Source organism: Syngnathus floridae, chromosome 14, assembly GCF_059516105.1.
Source record: "Syngnathus floridae isolate MCC-2025c chromosome 14, RoL_Sflo_1.0, whole genome shotgun sequence".
NCBI lineage: Eukaryota > Metazoa > Chordata > Actinopteri > Syngnathiformes > Syngnathidae > Syngnathus > Syngnathus floridae.
In genome coordinates, this window is record NC_142426.1 from 4644902 (window position 1) to 4664990 (window position 20089).

The window sequence follows — 20089 nt, forward strand, 5'->3', positions numbered from 1 at the left end:
TAGGTGATGCTGTTGTCACATTTAGCCTGCGTGCAGGGAATTGATGAGCTCATCAATTTGTATTGTGGGGTCAGCAGTACAGTTCTGGTAATGTGACGTCATGAAGTCGGAATGGAAATGAGCAACAAATATAAATCATCTAAGGTGGAGCGATAACGCAAAAAGATTATTTATCTGCTTGTCTTTGATTATATGAGCAGTGAGTGTGAAACTATTTTTGGGGAGTAAATCATGATTAAAAGCCAAATAGAATTGAACCCCCCCCCATAAATTAGACATAGCCTATATGTGTACATATATTTATACTCTTGGTAAAACTTCATTATCAATATGTTTACATATATTTATACATTTGGTTAAACTTGATCACATCATAAAATTCACAGCACCAATTTCCAGATCAGTTGACATTGATAGTTGAATTCAAATAAAAAGTTAAACTGATTCATCCATTTTAGATGTAATAAAAGTAGTAAACCAGTGCATGAAATTTATATATTCTCTTAAGAGTGTACAATTATCTTAATGTAAATTCCCCAAAATAAAAACATTTTGTTACAAACAGTGCATTTCGCATGATAGCATAAAATTATGCACTGAAAATTAGACTTTACACTGATCTGATGGATAAGATCGGCATAGAGTTTGCATTTTATGCAAAAAAAAAACAGCATTTTATGCAAAGCCAGTCATCGGTATGTCATAATTTGCACATCGGTCAATGGCGTCATTGATTGGATTAGCAAAATTACACGATCTCGTTCATTTGAGGGACGTTCTGTACTGCAAGCATTAATAACGCAAGGTTTCTCAGCCTATTGTCATATCCATTTTTTAAATTTTTTCAGCGCTTTTGGAGAGAATTTTCAGGGTTTATTATTCCCCCCCCAAATGCATTTCAATGGCTGTCAATTGGACATACAAAAAAGGCTAGCTATTTGCTAATAACAGTGCTGGACTGTACAGTAAATAAACAAGTGGATCTCCTGATTGGATCGGTGACAGGCTCCAAAACCCTGATCGCGTGAAGCCTACTGAAAAGTCAGTCACCTTAACGTACGTACATTAGCTGTATGGTAATACGCTTAAACACGAGTCAGAGTGACACTAATCCCAAAATAACAAGGCCACATTTTCTTCTTGACTGGTGCATGATGATCCGCCGTAATTGGTAGACCTTCAGCATTCGCTTGGACTGCAATCTGTCTTTCTGCTGCTAGCAAAGCTACATGTCATCGAAATTGTTCAGTGCACAAACCCTGAAAACGCATTCAAGGATGAATTATCTGAAGGCATGGGAGGTATAAGGTGAAAGGGGGATGGGGGGGCTTGAGATGAAAGCCAAAAACTGTCCAAAACCAAATTCTGTCCTATCGTCTGCTCTCCGGTGCGTTGGCTTGTCATACAGTGGATAGCACTTCTCTCGTTGGCGGCGGGTCTTTTCGCTCCGTTCTCCTCTTCCTCTTGACCGGCTGCGTGGAGGCCATACCATCCTTGAAGGCCCCCATTTGCTCCTTGGGAATCACCTGCCCTGGACTCGGTTTGCCGGAAGATGGGCAGAAGATGAGCTCGTACAGGAGTGCGGCGATGATGGCACCCAGGAAGGGTCCCACCCAGTAAACCTAGAGCAGGAGACAAAACATAATAATTTTGGAACATCTCAAGACACCATACATTACAAAATAAATCACACCGTTATGTTTAATGGTATGATTTTTAAAATCTGAAGTTGAAGGAAATGTTGGGATGTCATCAAGCACGCTCACCCAATGATCCTTAAAATTAATCGCCATCACCGATGGGCCGAAGGAACGAGCGGGGTTCATACTGGCTCCTGTGTAAGGAATCTGCAAGGCGGAAATGCCGATATTACTCGGCACAATAATGGTGAACGCAGAGGTCAAATCATATGGTGCAAAAAACGTTTGGATGGTGAGTACTCACCCCAAATAAGTGACCAATCGTTACGGACACGCCGATGGCCAGGGCAGCGGATCCGCCCAGGTCGGTGCGTTTAGGGTCGCATGAGGCAAATATGGTGAAGACCAGCTGGAACGTTAAGAGAAGCTCCACCAGTAGGCCGATTCCTCCCGAGACATCTTTACCCAACTGAGCAAGCGCAAAGATTTTGCTCTGAATTTAAAGGACAAGACAAATGAAGAAGATGACATCCAGAGTCCTCACCCCGGTGACGCCCAGGTTCACCCGGAAGTAGGGGGGCGAGACGACGCGCACAATCCCGCCACCTGCGACTGCACCAATTAACTGGGCCAGCAGGTAGAACACCCCCTTGATGATGGTCACTTTCTTGGTCACGACCATCGCCAGCGTGACGGCCGGGTTGATGTGTCCGCCGCTGATGTGGCCAAAGCACTGAGCCAGCGTGGCAATGGACAAGCCGAAGCACAGCGAAATGAGGACCTTGCGGTCCGACTGGGTTGGACAGCTCGCTGTACTTGTGCTGTTTGATGAAACTGACGCCCAATCGATGGTGGAGCCAACGCCGAGGAACACGAACAGGAGCATTGCTATAAATTCGCCACCTACGGCTCTCCAAAATTCCTTGGTCTTTAACTGTTCCACTCCCGACATTGTCCTGTGACAAAAAGAATGCGCTAAAGATTTACAATCATCTGCACACAAGTGCGTGGATGTATTTTGTCCTGATTGGTGTTTGCTCCCACTACCTTAAGGAGCTCGATATTTTTGTCGACGACAATAATGACAAGTTGTATTGTACTTACACAGCAGTAGCAGGTTGTGCAGACCTGATGGCCACTCTGTCAGTCGAACGTGATCCGTCTCTTGTGCCTTGGGATTGCACGTCTGGCATCACCTCTCACAAATTCTAATGCCTGAGCAAGTTGGGAGGAGTCAGGGAGGAGCAGGGAGTCAGCTTTTTAACACATGTTGGTCATGATGAGATTTGTGGGTGTGTGTGTGTGGGTGTGTTTGTGTGTGTGTGTGCGTGTGTGTGTGTGTGTGGGGGGGGGGGGGGGTATTTGGTGTAAAAGGTTTGAAAATTACAGGAATGAAAGAAAGCATTTTTTTTCATTTTGGGAAGTACAATTATTTTCTCATATCATTTCGTAGACTACATTTGAATAATTTTTCTTGGTAAAATGAATCATCTGAACTACAATTTCTGGTGCGTTCTTGTGCTGTTTGAGAGTTGGTATTCCAAAACTCTGTTGGAAATAGAAACTAATGGACAGTTAAATGTAGGTCGAGTCAGTAAGCATCAGCCTGGGCTTTAAAGGACATCACTAAACGACACATGGTTCCGTGTTTCAAGCGTATCATGCGTAGGTATTTATGTGGTGTTTTACCGTTGATAAAATTTCCGAGTGTAAATGAAGTCGTCATACTCACAGCACTCTCTCTTTACCTGCAGGTGTGTTGATGCTCTCTATATTTTAAATGTGTTTAACCCGCTAAAGTTTTTTTTTGATAACCCAAAGGTAAGTTATTACAAAGTTTTAAAGTGAATTTAACTATTGTAACTTGCTAGCCTGATGTACTAAAGGCCGTATGTGTGGTTACGTTAGCATATGAAATCATCTTTGTGTCGGCGACCACGACCGACGATTCGTCGATAAAAAGTGTCCTAAACACTCTGATTTCGTCGATAAGTGAGCTCATTAAACACTCGCTGCCCTTTGACGCCAAGCAAACGTTTTGGATTGCCTAAGCCGTCTTTAATACGTTTCGAACGGAAAAAAAGTTTCATTTTTAATATCGTTCAATTGCTTGGTCTAATAGCTTCAAAATGGCGTCTTTCTCCAAATACTTAAAATGGCGAAAAATGAGTAAATTGTTTCGTTGACTTGACCTTGTTTTATGCTGTAGGCGTGGAATGGTTTGATGGAACATGATGTTTAAACACTTTTTTTGTCTGTTTTTATTGACAGCTATGTGGTTGAATCCTCATGTTGGGGTCAGACAACTCAAGATCCTCAAAATTCCGAGGTAACACGAAGACAAGGGCAGCTTGACAATTCTCATTCATAAGGCTAGGATGTCTGCATAGTGATGATTAAATTATTAATATGCACAACTTGTTCAAAATGTCATTTTTAAGAATGATGTGCAAAGTGTGGGTCTGCCCTCCAGTTTCATTCCAAAACCGTGCATTTTAGGTTCACTGAAAACTATTAGTTGTACGTAAGTATGAAGATGAATGTGTGTTTGTACCAACAGTGTAAAGGTGAACTAACCGTAGTGGCTGGGGACATTTATTCACTTTTTTTTTGGTGTGCAAAATAATAAACAGTCCATCTTGTTTTCAATTGTCAATTACTTTACTGGTTCTTTTATCACAAACAAATTATTTAGGTTATTCATCAGATGAAGGCAGAAGTGATAGCCGAAACATGTCAACTAATGAAACCTAAATAATTTGTGATAAAAGAACCAGTAAAATAAATGAAATAATAAACTGTTTAAAACTAATTCAGAGTCACACTTTTCTATTGAGTACTTTTCTCACTGCACTTAGCAACGTGCATCCCACCATCGACAAACCCATTTAATGACCAATCTTAATTTTGCTTTGAAGGCAATGTGAGAATGTCGCTACAGTAGACAATCATTTTATTTACCTCATTCCATTTGACCTAATTCTTGTACAACTTGTTCCATATGAGCAATTAACACGCTGTGGCACGAGCAAAGACTAATATAGCCAGCAGGCACATGCCTTTATTTTATGTTACATTGATATGTAAATCACGCACGTAAACATTAACAAACCACATAAATCATAATGAAGGCAGTTTTGCTATGAAAGCTGCGAGGCATTACGCACATCGGGGGAGGCCCTCTCTGCTAATTATTAATATTTTGCCACAATTTGCATGTGTTTCAAGTGCTGTTAAGTCGCTTCATGTTTGTTGATACAGTGCGTTGAATTGAGAGAACCAGAGGACGATGTTCAGTTTGTTTGAAGACGAACCTCCAAAGTTGTGCTGTTGAGATTAGCGCGTTACCAACAATCTCTTGCTGTTAGCATAAATGCTTGAAACGACCTACGGCGTTAGTTTAATTGCAGTAGCTACATGGAAGGGAGGTGGTGCTGTCCTTCATTAGACATCATACAATTATTGGAGATTAATAGGACACATGCCGAACAATCAATTCCATCGCCTCGCTAAACAATTCATGCTATTAACAATGTAAAATAACTCGCACAGCCCAAGGGAATCAACCAAGGCGGCTGCACACTAATGGTTTTTTGCTAACAGTCATAACGGCATGCTTGGTTAGTTCCTGTCCTTGTTGGCGGCGCACCACGCCAAGCCTTTCCTTCTCTTACATAAGTTAAAGGCTCTGACACTGAGCCAAAGTCAGCGTGCCCCCCATTTGGATGACAAAAAGGGCTTTGATGCATGAAGAACTGAAAGGGATCATTTGTAAGAAATGGTGATATTTGCTGAAATCTGGTTTGAGTCATCATGCGAGATGTATCTAAAAAAAAAATCAGTTTACAAGAATAACAGAATTAACCGTGTTTAGCATTTTCTTTGCTCCCTTGTATTTCAAAAATGAGCAATCTCAATAAGCCACGTTAAAGGAAATTTTAAACAGCAAAACAATTTTGTCCTGGACTTGAAATGACTTCAAAACTTTGGTTCACTCTTGAGTCTCTCCTTGCGTGTCAGAGTTGTCGAGACCTCGAGATGATTTTTGCTCACTGGACAAAAGCAACTTGACCTCCCGAATGTTTTCTGTGCCGTGAAACTTTCATTATTTGTGCGAAGGTGCCGGATGTTCTTCAGGGAACGAGCGTACCTCTATCCTTTGTGGTGCTCCATAAAATAAAGGTCTAGAACAGGTGGTGATCTGCCGCTCACTGGCCAAGGATCATAAATGTCTTTCATTCACGGCAACCCAGCAACTCAAACCCATTTGTCAGAAACTTTCCACTCAGTGGGGGGAAACAAGGTGACCCCCTGATGGTGACATTTTGAGACGCTTGGAAATTGCCTTGTCGCATGTCAGCATTGATCATCACAATTTCTCTGTTGTGAAGAAGTTAAAGTTGTAAAAATATTTTTTTTTTTAGCATACATAAAGAAGTTGAATTAGCACCAGTAAATACAAAAAGCTGTTTGGGAGGTTGATGGATGGATTTTTCTTGTGTGCACTGTCAACCAAAATTTATTTTCATTTCCAAAGTGATGAAAGCTGAGCTGTTTTCTGTCTCCGATTGCATCACAGAATAGGCAACATAATGGGCGAGATGTGCTGTGGATGACGTGCAGGATGTCTAAGCATCAAGCAAATTAGTGTGTGAGTAGTGACTTCTTTTGTAAACGTTAACATGTTTTATTTTTTTTGCCTGAGTCAACACTGCAACATTATTGCCTGTGTAATGCGATGTTGAAACAGACTGGAACTTCTTAATACACAATAGTTCCCTCTAAAAGGCAGCTCGACAACTGCACAAACGAATGTTGTTGCTTTCGCTGACTGCTTTTGCCGTCAAAGTGAGCTAAAGGGGAAGCGGCTCCAAAAAACAACAGCGCCTGACACGCGTAGACAGAACGAACACAGCCTCCCTCATTACCGAACCCCGGCGGAGATGAGCTGTCAGGCCGCAACCCGCAGGAGCACGCTGCAGATGCTGCCGAGCGTCGGCCTCGCATCCCCCGGCAAAAGCAAAAGATGATGTCGGCGGGAATCAGCATTAGGAAATGTTTATGGAAGAAAAATTCACATTTTGATCACGGCAAACTTTTCTTGTCTTCTTGAGAGTCTCGTCTGACACTTGATCAGAAAACCTTAAATAGCAAAAGACACATTTTAGGTTTTATTCTGTGAAAGACAATTTTATTTAAGTTCTTTCATTATTTAGACATTTTCAGCAATAAAAAAAGTTTAGTCATGTGACATATCATTTGACAGGAAGTCAAATTCCTTGTTTGGCACGCTCAAACATGGCGAATAAAAAACTCTTGAATCTCTTGAATCTTGAATCTCTTGAATTTGCAAGCTGAGCCTTCATTGGTTCTTACCTGAGACGCCAGCACGTGCCATGTCATTTTCAGTCACAGCAAGTGGCAAAATGTGTTTTTAAAGGTGTCAAATTAATTAGATTAAATCAATTAATTAGACAAAATATCAACTTTTTACTGATGACATTTATTTTTATGCTCTTCCAGTGTGTGGTGTACTCCGGAACCGAGCTAGTAATGACGCCTGTCGTAGAACCAAGACAAAATATAAGAAAGAAACGGTAAACAGCGAAAGCGAGCCAAACTGTCACTTTAAAATAAATCGTGAATAAGCAGATGAATAAGCAACAATACGAGTGACTAATGAGGAAGCAGTAAATCAGGGAGGATGACCAAGAAAAAACGTATCGGGGGGAAAAAAATGTATTGCGACAAAATTAAAAACAGAAGTGAGACAGAATGCCAACGATGACCGTTTGACACTGAGGCCTCAATATGCGCTTCAAACACGGAAGTCCAATTTCAGAGAGTCACAACTTCCAAGCTTGCTTCACTTCAAATCATGATGCAGAAACTTCATGGCTGTCGTCTGAATGACTTACCGTCGCGGTTTTAGTCCAGTCAAATGACGATGACGTGGCGCAGGGGTAGTTTTGTAACAGTAGCCGCTGTCGATTGTGTCGTGAAGCCATGTAACAATGTGGCTCAATTTAAATTAATGTCAAAAGAAATAATGCACCTCAATCAAAATCTTTTGAGTGTTCTCCATCCCTAATCATGGCCGTATAATTACACAAAAATAGCTAAACGATGACACCTTCCCCCAGAATGCTCTCACTCAATAATATACACATGCTAATCAGTCTTTATTTGTAAATCGAAGATGATAGTCAGTATTGGTGTGTGTACGTCAAACATTTACGAGGCAAATATAATCAACATGCGAAAGTGTGAGTGTAATGTGATTGTTAGGCAACGCGTCTGGGTGTCGATAAATAGGCTTCATTGCGCTCTTAAGAACTGCACACTGAGTGTGGAGTGCAAACTTGCGAGGTCAGCAGTACTTGATGCAGCTCAAATAGCCTCAGATAAAAATGATAATGGGAGTCTAATAAAGTCATGTCACGTTTTGACACGGGGCACAGTTTCATTGCATGTGGAAAATTGCCAGAATAAAAATGGTAACAGGCTGGAGGATAATCAAACCATTTGGAGATGATAATACATGCGTTGTACTGTATAACCACAAATGTTTTTTTTTTTTTTTACATCCGGACCAAAAATAACTGCAATTTCCGTGGGAAACCTCAGAGTGGAGCCAGTGTGCTTTGCAACAATTGGAAGCCGGCAATGCAAACCACTATTGCTCTCTTTATGCGCGTCACGTCACGCTACTTGAATGTAATTCCACCGCATGAAATTCCCCGCCAGCTTTCCAAAGCTGAGCATATTTCAATCAGCCTTATCTCTCCATTCACAGCATAGCGGTTTAGAGAAGAAGCACTCGGAGGCCTCGCAGGTGTGCCCAAAACCTCAGACAAGCGTGCAAACAATGCTTTGATGAATGGGATGGTTGGAATAGAAACCCGGCATGCAGTGATCAGCATTGTTTTGATTGTGCTGGAAACATGCGAGGCCGCACTTTTATCAAAGAACATTTTGTGTCTCCTAGTGTGAATGCGAAGTGACTGACATTCATTTTTAATACGGTACAGTTGGTATTTAAAACTAATGAGCCAGGTCATTTGCAAATGGGGTAACCGACTGTGCAGGGTTCCACTCTATAAAAGAAATGGAAAAAAAAACTAAACACATTTTAACCAACCCAATTTCTGAAAAAGTGGCCAAATGAATAGGACTCTTGAATGCACCGTGGACCGTGTGTGAGCCATGGGCCTGATTTTACCCACACCTGCTGTAACACATTCTTACATAATTTACATTGTGTCTTTGATTATTCTCACCAATTATCCTTTGGTGTTAAGCGAGTGACTTTTTTTTCCCCCTATAGCTGGTAAGAAATGATGTAAATTTCCTCTTACTAATTTAAGCAATCACAATTTCTTCATCTCAAACTTGACATGCGTGTTACTTCTCGAAACTCTAAAGCAGACGTGCTACCTGCTCTCATTATAGCATCGCGTCTTTCGATCACATGTCAATGTCATGCTAACAAGAGCGCTTCATGCTTGCTTACGGAAGAAGCTGTGAGGTTTCCATAGCAATAACAGAAATGCTATTTTCATTTGCACGGAGTGTAACCGCAGCGTAAATTACGACAAATCATGTAAGCTGTCTCACTCAGATGATTGCCCCCCACCCCTATGCTTGACTTCAAACTGCATAATTGATAGCCTACAGTAAATGTTTTGGAGCACATGCTTCGGAGGACTATTTTCCCAATTGGTGACATGTTGTTGATGAACATTAACCCCCCCCCTCCAGCACCATCCGCCCCTGCTTCAATTGTCGCACGTAACCCACGTTCTGCTGAGACAATACTTGCAGTACAGATAATGACACAAAAAAAATGGACGCTGTATTGTTCTGCTTGCAGCGCACCAATCCGTCTGCTCCTTTTTAAAACGTTGCCGCAACCCACTCCCTGATGTGCTCGAAAGTGTCCTGATGATGTTTGTCGTGGGCATTTGTGCGCACTGTTGGCCATGTTTTTGTTGTTATTTTTCTCCAGAGAGAAAGAGGAGGTTGACTTGGGAATACAAAACCTCAGAAAAAAATGGCGCGCTCTGGAGAAGCGGGGCAAAGTTAGTTGCGGTTGAAGGAAAACGGGCCAGAGGAACGACTCCCTGGTGTAAGTGGATGCGACAGCTTCTCACCCAGGAGAGCACTTGTACTGAGCGCACACCGGAGGCCGGCAGGGCCACCTGTCACACAGATCTGTGACTAAACAACTCTATTAGCCAACACGCACGGGGAGGCACAGTAGGGTGGAGTGCACCGTGTGTGATTGGCGGGCACATGTAAATATACTGTTTATGTATATACACGTGCCACAATGCCGAAACGCTCCTAAATGTTGGAAAAACTGTTAGACACAAATTGCCCCCGCATAATACTGTCATGCAAATGTGCCGAAGGAAATGCTTAGCTCACATTCAGTCCGACTACAGTATTAGGCTAATAGGACTACATTTCCCATGATTCTTAGACACAGAAGCAGGAAGTAGTTTTAATTTACCGTATGACGAATACAAGAAAATGTAAATTGAAGTAGAGACGACAAAATGAAAATTTAGTGCGCCTTAAGATCAGAAAATATGCTAGTTAAAGTTACATTAACCAGCATGAATGATTCTCAAAGGCCATGGACAGATTAGAATGACATGAGGGACGCTTGAGTTACTAAAATGGCTCAATTGAGTTTTGGTCTGTTCTTGAAGCAACCTTTTTGTCAATTCGGCTCATAGAGTCTGAAAAATACATTTGACCAAAAATGTTTTGCCATATTTGAGTCATGTGCCCAATGTCCTCGTTTTTCTGCAACTATCACGCTAATCAGGCCGACCCATCGTTGTCATTGCTTTTGACATTGTATCTCGCTCTATGTATAGAAAGGCCAGTGTCGCCATTACGCGTCGCCATGTGGGAAGAGTCATAAAGCCGGGGGCCGAGCCAGTCAGTCCGACGTTAGTCCGCCCTTCACATGCACTCGACGTGCCCGTGGTATTTTTTTTTTCAGCCGCTGACTTTCATCGCAAATGACTGTTTCGCTCAACCCACAAATGGGAAGTTGAGTATTTTATAAAAAGCAATTCAAGTGCCGATCTTTATGTTCATCATTGGCTCGTCGCGTTCAGCTAGCTGCCTATGGATTTGACTCTCCATACAGTAGCTGGTGCCTGAAGAGCGGGATTTACTCCTTCAGGAATGGGCCTTTGGCAGGCTCGCTAATGGGATATGGTCCACAGCTTCACCTGTTCCAATGAATTTCTCCCCTTTGGAGCAGCCAGTTTGCGTCACGTGATGGGGAGGTAATGGGGGAAGATGATTTGAGAGACATTGCTCACTGCTCATTTCATTTTTTTATTTTATTTTACTCCCAGCAGAGTAAAACATCACCTGTGTTCTTGCCGGTAGACGAGGAAAAGGAAAACGCCAAAAGGCTTTCAGGATGAGGGGAAAAAAAGCTGAAGAGCAATTTTGCACTTGAATGCCACATTTCCACCATGCGTTAGTTTGCTCCACCGCAGTGCGAGATGGTGACAGCGTGTAATTCATCCATGAATTTAACAAAGAGAACCAGCACACCATACTTGCTCACATGAGAGACACTTAGGGTCCCGCCCCTCATTTGAATAATAGTAATAGAAATAATAAATAAATAAAACTGCCAAAAAATGATACAAAATAAAAGTTGAAAATAAATCCTAAGATAAAAAAAATTAAAAGCAAAAACAAAAACAAATGTGAAAATACAAAAAAAATATATATATACAATTAATTTACAAATATTTAAATTATCACTGTTTTGTTAGTGGCCGATGCTGATGGAACAATTTGTGTTCAACCTCGGAGGCCCCACTGAAAAGTAACACATTTACGAATAACCCAAATAATACTCTCACTCATTCTTTTGTGCAAGTCTTTTGACAGCTGGCTGATAAAAACCAAGGCTAATAGATGTGTGTTCTTGCCACATCGGGGGCACAGTAGATGATCCTGTCACTTGAACAAGACATTGGTGGAGTATCTTCCTCCAGGGTTGCAATTCTCTTGTGTCACTTTCCTTCTGGCTGAAACTGATGCTTTAACCTGAAAAACCCTTCCAGGAGTCATGCTTTAACCTGAAAAGCCCTTCCAGGAGTCATACTCGGTGTATGAAGAAAATATGATGCAATGATGAAACAAGCGTATATTTCTGAGACTGAGAATCATAGATTTGGCAGTTTTTCCAAACTGCAGAGACGGTCCTAAAAAGCTTTGCATGTTAAAGTTGCCGCACCGCGCTTACGCCAACCTACCTAACATAGTGTTATTTAAACTACAATTAACTAACTAGCTAGCTACTAGTGTGGCTAAATACGTTGCAGACTCACCCTCAAGTCAGTTTCACCTCCGCAGCAGCGAATAAGTCAGACCAGTATCATCAAAGAAAGATGAAGAAGCCATGCTAATTGCTAAGCTAAGCTAACACGGCTAGCGCTTTTAAACACCAGAACTAAGTGCTTTGGGCTTATCAAGTCCATGTTTCATAAACGTCTGTCTGGAGCTGCGTTAAAGCGGAGAACATCCAACTTTGAACAACCACAAAAGAGCCAAATTAAGTGTCTAGTCACCGGAGAGAAAATCTACTCGCTAAACAAACCAGGAACTGGAAATTACACCAAACGTCGTTTATATACATAGAACATCCATCCATTTTCTGTACTGCTTGTCCCCATAACAAAATTTAGAGAAACACAATTACATATTTACATTAAAAATATTTACATACTATGTTCCCTTTAAATGGTTTGCGCTTTCATATGATAGCCCCTTTCAGGCCATTCATATTTCAACATGTATGCGTCCTTGAGCATCAAGCAGTTCCCCGGACATTGATGGTGAAAGTCGGCCTTACAAATAATAAAATAAATAAAACAATCCGTCTCAGTCATCGCTACCTTTTGTTCGAATACTCCCTTTGAGCTTGTCCTTTACACACAAATCAATACCTGCATCATGATGCACTTGGCTTCTGGTGCCTAACCACAAGAAAAACAAAACATCTGCACTTTGCTTCCTTGGCATCGTGTAACAACCGGGCGAGAATAAATTTCACCCATCCCAAATGCCCGCTTCCTCTTTTTTGGCATCCTGCACGCATGGCATTTTAAACATAAGTGAACATGAAAAGTATGTCGCTGCGAGGAAACAGAGGTGACTCATTTGCGGATCAAAGTATTTGTGTTGCGTGCTATGCAAAACAAACGCCTGACAGACTGAACATTGGTTTCATCTATTTTGGAGTTAGCACACTTTGAAAACCCGCTGGGAAGCTTTGGTCATGACGGCGCTCTGTACTAAATGTGTCCATTCTGCTTTCTGCTTAGGGAGAAAAGGTTATTTGAAGATAAAATGCTCATAAATACTTTGTGCAGGAGATTGTGGTCAAATCTAATGGCGTCGTTGGCCTTTTCTACTCAGATTTTCTTTGTCTGCTTCTTTGGGAAAAATATCAACAAGCTGGAATTGTGAACCCCATAAAAAAAAAAGAAATATGAATGGTTATTGAAATGATTGACTGATTGACTACTGGCTTCAGGTTGGTTGTGTTACAAACGGAAGTAATTGTGTGACATTTTTTTGGCGTAATCAACATAAAACATTTTTTCTTCTATTGTAATGTGTAATCAGTATGAAGTAAACCTCCCATTTGATGTCACTCTGTTGGATGTCAACACTGCCTTGTGACATATGCAAAATAATGCTTTTAATGTTCCCAACCTTTTGCTAGATTGAACGTTCCCCTAAATGTCGCCGACGTCAGTCAAAGTGACGGTGATGTGCGGCGTGTCGGGTGGCGGGCAGCTGGGCGGGAGTCAAGGTGTAAGATGGACTAGCTGCGCTTATTGACCATGACAGGTGACGCTCCCTTTCATTCTAGCGAGTGCTTTGTCAAGCCGCTGTGGGAATTTTGAGCAGATTCATTTTCTGGTTTTCGTGTTATGACCCGTCAATACGGAAGATAATTTATTTGGGCCTATTCAGGAAATCGGGTTGTCAACACATGACTCACAAGGTGGAGTCATAACAAAGATTGATGACTGGCTTGGGGACTAAAGTGACAATAAGATGTGGCTCATCACACACCGGTCGTTTTTGTATTCATTAAAAAAAAATCCTTCGGTTACCCTTGACGAACAGATTGTTAATTCGCTCTAACTATGTGGTTATAAAATATACACGTGCGATCTCTAAATTCATTTGAAATAAATCAAACAGACATGCGAGTAAGGATGCGACAATTTTTGGTGTTTATAGTGTCAAGTCAAATCAAGTTCAATCAAAAATGTTTTGGGGAAAAAAAAGCCTCAAAAGTCAAATAAAATCAGGAGTTGGGCTAAAAGAGGTTCGGATGATGGATGGAAACTGTCATCATGCATTATGAGATGATTTTTTTGTTTTTTACTTTTTCTGACATTCCCGCAAAGAGTAAAAGGATGTTGAATTCTTCAAACCAGAAAAGCCACCCACTATGATGGGAATGGACCTTGTTGCTCTTTATGAGCCATCCAATTCAGAAAATGTCTGCAACAGAAATTGTGACAACATAATAGCACACATCTAGCAGGAAAATGACCAATGAGGCTTTCCAACAAAGGTGTTTTTTTTTCCCAGTATACAATTATTTAAATTGTTCTCCCTTTGCTTGTACACAGATAATTGGTTCCCTGGAGTGCTCTCCTTCCCATCAAGTGTGAAATTAAAATCCAAAGCCTCTTCCGAGCTATAACGCTGTCATGCTGAGGAGCTATCATGCTAAAACATCCAAAATTTGTGTTACAACAATGATGTCATCAAAAAGGTAGGCAGAACCGCAAGTTGTTTATTCCATGCACAGATTAGCGTTAGCTTCTGATGTTAGCCACTGCCACATTTGATTGCAAGGTGTTGACACGGAGGTGGCGTGTCGTATTTGACGTTCACAAGCTGCTCACACACTGTAATGTTATGAAGTGCTGCCTCTGTGAGTGAAAATGCTTCCATTTAATTACGGGAGCACACTTTTGTCAATGCTTGGGGCTCTGCTCCTAATTATACACAGCAAGACTACAAAAGGTAAGAACATCCACACGATCCATTTCCCCATTGGTATTATGATAAGTGTCCAGTCACAGATCAGTGTTAGCTTCTGATGTTAGCTACTGCCACATTTGATTGCACAGTGTTGACACGGAGGCGGCGTGTCGTTGTATTTGATGTTCACGAGCCGCTCACACACCTGTAATATTATGAAGTGCTGCCTCTGTGAATGAAAATGCTTCCATTTAATTATGGGAGCACGCTTTGTCAATGCTCTGCTCCTAATTCTACACATTCAAGACTAAAAGGTAAGAAAATACATTTCCCTATTGCTATTATGATGAGAAGTGTCCGGTCACTTGCATGCATGAAACGGGCCCCTAAATTTTGTTTATTTCGTTTATTTCAAACGTGGAAAAAAATAAGATTACTGTACACAAATGAAAAGACAAAATATATGCATATATATATATATATATATACACACACACATACATACATACATACATACATACATATGCATACGTATATATACATATACATACACACACATAAACTAAAAGAGTAGCAATCAAGATATAACCAAAAAAGAAACCATAAATCATATTCACATGCCTGAAAAGGAGTTCGAAGAAGTATAATTTATTTAATCCCACCCCCTTTTAATAATCCCTACATACCCACCCATAAATCATTTTGCCTCACTTATCCCAAAGAAATACTAAATTACTAAATCATCTTCCACCTGCTGATCGCTAGAACACTAAACATATACCTACACAATATTAATACATACATATATCTCACACACAAATATTTAACATACAGACATAGTTCAAATACAACACAAAGATACCTGAATGATAAAAATAAACAATAAAAAAACAACACGAACAAAACAATGACAGACAACCAAAAACCAACAAAGAAATGTAAATAAATAAATAAATAAATACTAAGCACCCCATCATACTCAAACACCCTCATTTCTGTACCTTGTAAAATATCAACCGGACAAGAAATTTGCTGTGTAAAGTGTGCAAAAACTAAATTATCTTCCACCTGCTGATCGCTAGGACACTAAACATATACCTTCACAATATTAATACATACATGTATCGCACACAAACATTTAACATACCTCAAATACAACACAAAGATACCTGAATGATAAAAATAAACAAAATAAAAAAACAACATGAACAAAACAATAACAAACAGGCAAACAAAAACCAACAAAGAAACGTAAATAAATAAATACTAAGCACCCCATGATATTCAAACACCCTCATTTCTGTACCTCTGGCTGTGTTCTTATGGAACACCGCAACCCTGCATCTCTGCAAAGGTCTTCGTACGAGGTAAGTCATTTTACTTTGTTTTTCGTTTTATTTCTTTTAACCGACAGAAGTCTTAATACATAATGGTAGTCATTAGCTTCGGTTTACATTGCAGCTTTCAAATGGAACCCCTGCTATTTTCTACATTCACGCATGCTTTCACAAACAGATGGTGCTTGAGTCATATCACAGATTTTAGCAGCAATGTGTTTTAGTTCAAACCCTGCCTATAGAATTTTAAGATTTTGAATGGAACAATTTCATTAGTGAAATTGAATCGTCCTCAAAAGTAGCTTGCCTTCAGGCGCTCATGTAACATTCAGAGAAGAAATGCAATGGTCAGCTCAAATTGGCCTGACATTCAGGGGAAAAAGACCAGCTCCCTCCGCTATGGTGTCCGTTCCATGCACCCCCACCACCTCCATCCTAAAATGCTGACATCAAAACAAACAAGACAGAGAAAATAAGCTGTGGCACCACGTCAAAAAACAGCTGTCAAGCGTCCCCGCGTGCCGTGAGGAGGGACGTTGTTTGGGTGACAGCCCAGGGAAAGGTGTTTGAAAGACGCCTCCAACCAAGAAATATGTTTGACGTAGACGCCCGTTGCCAAAATGTCTCGCCGTCAAAGAAATGCTGCGTGACCACGGCACGAGACGATCGCGTTTGAGTCTCTGACTAAAATCTCGCCTCGTTTACATTTTGAAAACTTGCGGACATTGTTAAGAAACTGCCAATGTCTCCAGAAATTAGAGCCACCCGGTCCGACGCAGCGACTAAATAAAGGAGCTGCTTGTTTTCTCGATGAATAGACGATAATCACACAAAATTGCACTCGTGCGCCGTCCCTCGACAATGTTACCACGGTGATTGCTTCTTATCGGCGTAATGATATCACTGCAATCTTGCTGGCAGGCTCCCCTTGTGTATTACGCATCATATTTGCTGACTCCAACATCGTGCTGCCGTACCTGCTCCTGGAAGGTTTTGCATCAAATAACAAGAACAAATACAAGAGACCGCTGTCATTTATTATTGATTACACGGCAAGATAGTGAAATAGAAAGTACCGGTGAGCTCCGGCACCTTGGCATAGAATATTGATGTAATATGTATGCGGTATGGTCACAATGTGTTTGAGGGGCCAAGCGGATGACCTCGTCTCGCCAAATATGTTAGGTTGGCGTTTTTAAATTCATTTTTATCTTGTGGTTTTTATCTTGTGGCGCTCAGCAGCACAAATGAATGCACTCGTCTGCTAGCTCCAACCCGCTGTTGACGTTTCCTTTCTTTGTCGGCGACCACACGCGCGAGACATCTTTTTGCTTAAGGAATTTTGGCAGGCACAGTTGACGGCTTTGATCCCCAGAGTTTAATTTGCATCATATTAAAGTCCGTGATATCCTCGCTGATAGAAGCGTCTGCAAGGAAACAATTCATTTGACGTGTCGCTAGTTCTTTTTAGTTGCAAGGATGTTTTGCAATATTATTTTTATTATTAGGATGCCTTAAAACAGCCTCGAGTTTAAAAAAAAAAAAATGTTTTATTTCTTTCTACCTCCTTGAACATGCAAACTATGCCCAAGGATGAAATGTCTTCTTTCTAAATCTATCAATGAAAACTATTACCAGCTTTAGACAAAGCAAGTAATCGAGGGACCAACAGACCAATGAAAACACGGATCACCGTTGTCGGTCTAGCACTTTCTGTAGATGTACAGCATGCCAAAAATAAACACGTTACCAGAGATGAGAAGAGGACTCTGAATGGCTCGCACTGTTGCCACTCTATTTAGTGCCCAGCATGTGAGTATGGCCCTCACCAGAGGTTCAGAAAGTGTAGAGAAGGTAAGAAAAGCCAAATCTGCAGGGGGATATGGACCTAACAAGCTAAAACAGTCTCTGAGTTGCCTGGAGACGGTGGCACAGTTACAAAGCATAAAGGGAGGAAATAAAGTCCTGCCAAGCGCAGGGAAAAATAATGAAATAGCTGGCAGAGAGAGAATATGACTAAACGGGTGGCGGCTATGTGGAGGCCTTACAGTTGCTGCTAAGGATAAATGATGGACGTCAGAGTTTGGAATCAATCCGGGTGGCACATTTGATAATCACAGAGGCGGTGACATTTTGATAAAGCCCTTTTTAATGCCGTACGCGGACGGCAATTGTTAGCAAATAGTCGCCAATAGGACACTGTTGAGTGCTCTGGAGTCCCGCGAATGACATTTTCCAGCGCCAACCTTTTTCTTAATTAGAGAGCAAATCATTGAGGCGTCTTATTTGTAGTGTCGCTCAGAGTTAATAGGTGTCTTTTAGTAACTAATCTGGAGCCCAAAAGTTCCCTTTTCCAAAATGCAACAAAATGGGAGTTGCTGGTGGGATTTATGGGATTTTGTAACGCCCTGCAGGTACAATTTTTCATATCTGCTCGCTCCCTTCGCCTTTTTGATAACTTGGGCTCTAAGCCCTCAGTGGGAAAGTCAAATCCTTCTTTGCTTCTTTTTAATCTGACTTTTGGGCACTTTCTACCGAGTTAGCAAAAATGTAGGAACCAATTCCTACGCTCAGTCATATGAACAATAGATCTATCTGGTCACCAGTTTGTCGATCTTACCCCAATGTTGTTATGTACGCACAACCAAATGGTATTTGTCTTCAAATTCACAAATCTAATTAAAACGGAATTGGGCCAGGTTTGTTAACTTCACAAAGTACGCCGTGTGAGCCGAAGAACTCGTGTTTCCGTCATTTCCAAATATGACCTCATTTAAAGTTAGGTAAACTTCAAATCGTGTCAAAGTCAGCGTTTATCTTTCAAGCTGTTGTCTTAATGTGATTAATTCTCGGATATTACCATCCGTCTTTCACATAATTAATTGTCTTATGAAAAAGGATAGCTGATGGTTCATTGCGATATTTTATTCTTCATCTTCTACCTGGTGTCGGAATTGGTGCTGCTACTTATTCTATGTCACATTCTCTTAAACTGGTTTGTCAAAGGTTGATTGATTTTTTTTTCTACTAATCAACCCGTCTTGTTTTCAAAGGTCAGTTTTGACGACTGAAAACTGGGACAAATGAAAACAAATAAAAATGTGTTTCAGTCCATCACAATAGAAGTAGTTAAAATAATTTTATTTTGATGTGCGGTCGAAATCAATTCAAAATATCAACCTTAAGCCGCCAAGGTAAAAACAGCCAAATCCCGTCTGAGCTTGCGGTCGTCCTTGTGCGGCCATCCAAATACCAAGCCGTCTTTGTGCTCTCGCTCTCATCTGGCTCGTTGATCTTTCCCGTTGCCACTCGACGAGCTCTGACTGCAGAATATCAATCAATTGCACCACGCTCACGCTCGCACGTTGCTCACCTCTGCTCACCTCTGCTCTCACCGTGGCAATCAACTGATTGTGCTTCTTCCGTCTGGTCGCCCCACAAACCTATGCTAAAATGTCAAACAAATTAGCTAGCGTAATACCTGTTAGTATCTCCGGAGTCAAAATCCAAATTCAAAATTCACATTTTAACCATCATGGGCATATAGTGTACATTACTTTGGCATTTTTCAATATCACATCGCGACTATAAAAAAAAAAGTGGTCCGTACTTGAGCTTAAATAAATGATGCTTCATTTCAAACAAACTCGAATGCTACTGCCAGTCCGCCCGCCCTCGCCGTAAAACCAAATTATCCTCGGGCATTTGTTGTTGTCTACCGTAAAGTGTGGCTTAATCTGTTGGATGCTCCAGATGAACATCACTTTATGGCACGGGAGTTCCTAACTATGACAGCTGTTCTGCATAAAGCTCACAGCTGCTGCCAGCCTTGCTGTTCAGTCCAAACGATGCCGCTCGGTGCTCCTTAATGGCGGATAAGCCGTTCTATTTTCAACGTTGTCATCTGTACCTAGAACTAAAGGAACGTGACAAAAATGTCCGTCGTTCCATGATCTTTGTTTAAATCTACTCTTGAGTACGCTCATTCAACAAAACCGTCTTTAGCGCCGCAATGGGAATAGGAGGTAATCTTCTGAAGACGGCACGTCGAGAATA

The 20089-nt window shown here is 41.2% G+C and overlaps 1 protein-coding gene and 1 long non-coding RNA gene across 4 annotated transcripts; one reads left to right on the top strand and one right to left on the bottom strand.

Moving 5' to 3' along the window:
- Nucleotides 1–285: 285 nt before the first annotated feature.
- On the bottom strand, nucleotides 286–3549 carry aqp4 (aquaporin 4). 2 transcript variants are annotated; one of them, XM_088397052.1, is made up of 6 exons: nucleotides 3373–3549; nucleotides 2745–2855; nucleotides 2185–2596; nucleotides 1945–2109; nucleotides 1767–1847; nucleotides 286–1622 (listed from the first exon to the last, which is right to left on the bottom strand). In XM_088397052.1, exons 2-6 carry the CDS (start codon nucleotides 2831–2833, stop codon nucleotides 1401–1403), a joined length of 969 nt encoding a protein of 322 aa, XP_088253178.1. In that variant the 5' UTR covers nucleotides 2834–2855; nucleotides 3373–3549; the 3' UTR covers nucleotides 286–1400. The 2 variants fall into 2 exon arrangements, with proteins under 2 accessions (XP_088253178.1, XP_088253179.1); XM_088397053.1 differs by having other exon boundaries at nucleotides 3389–3547.
- On the top strand, nucleotides 3065–15074 carry LOC148387183 (uncharacterized). 2 transcript variants are annotated; one of them, XR_015862743.1, is made up of 5 exons: nucleotides 3065–3461; nucleotides 3912–3969; nucleotides 6220–6291; nucleotides 13414–13541; nucleotides 14339–15074. It is a non-coding gene; the product is annotated as an uncharacterized LOC148387183 (long non-coding RNA). The 2 variants fall into 2 exon arrangements; XR_015862744.1 differs by lacking the exon at nucleotides 13414–13541.
- Nucleotides 15075–20089: the final 5015 nt, after the last annotated feature.

Excerpts from the sequence above, each read along its gene's own strand:
- aqp4 (XM_088397052.1), bottom strand. The coding sequence starts at position 2,833 with ATGCCAGACGTGCAATCCCAAGGCACAAGAGACGGATCACGTTCGACT. Across the intron at positions 2,110-2,184 it reads TGAACCTGGGCGTCACCGGG|TTGGGTAAAGATGTCTCGGG; the intron begins GTGAGGACTCTG and ends GCGCTTGCTCAG. Across the intron at positions 1,848-1,944 it reads CGATTGGTCACTTATTTGGG|ATTCCTTACACAGGAGCCAG; the intron begins GTGAGTACTCAC and ends TCCGCCTTGCAG.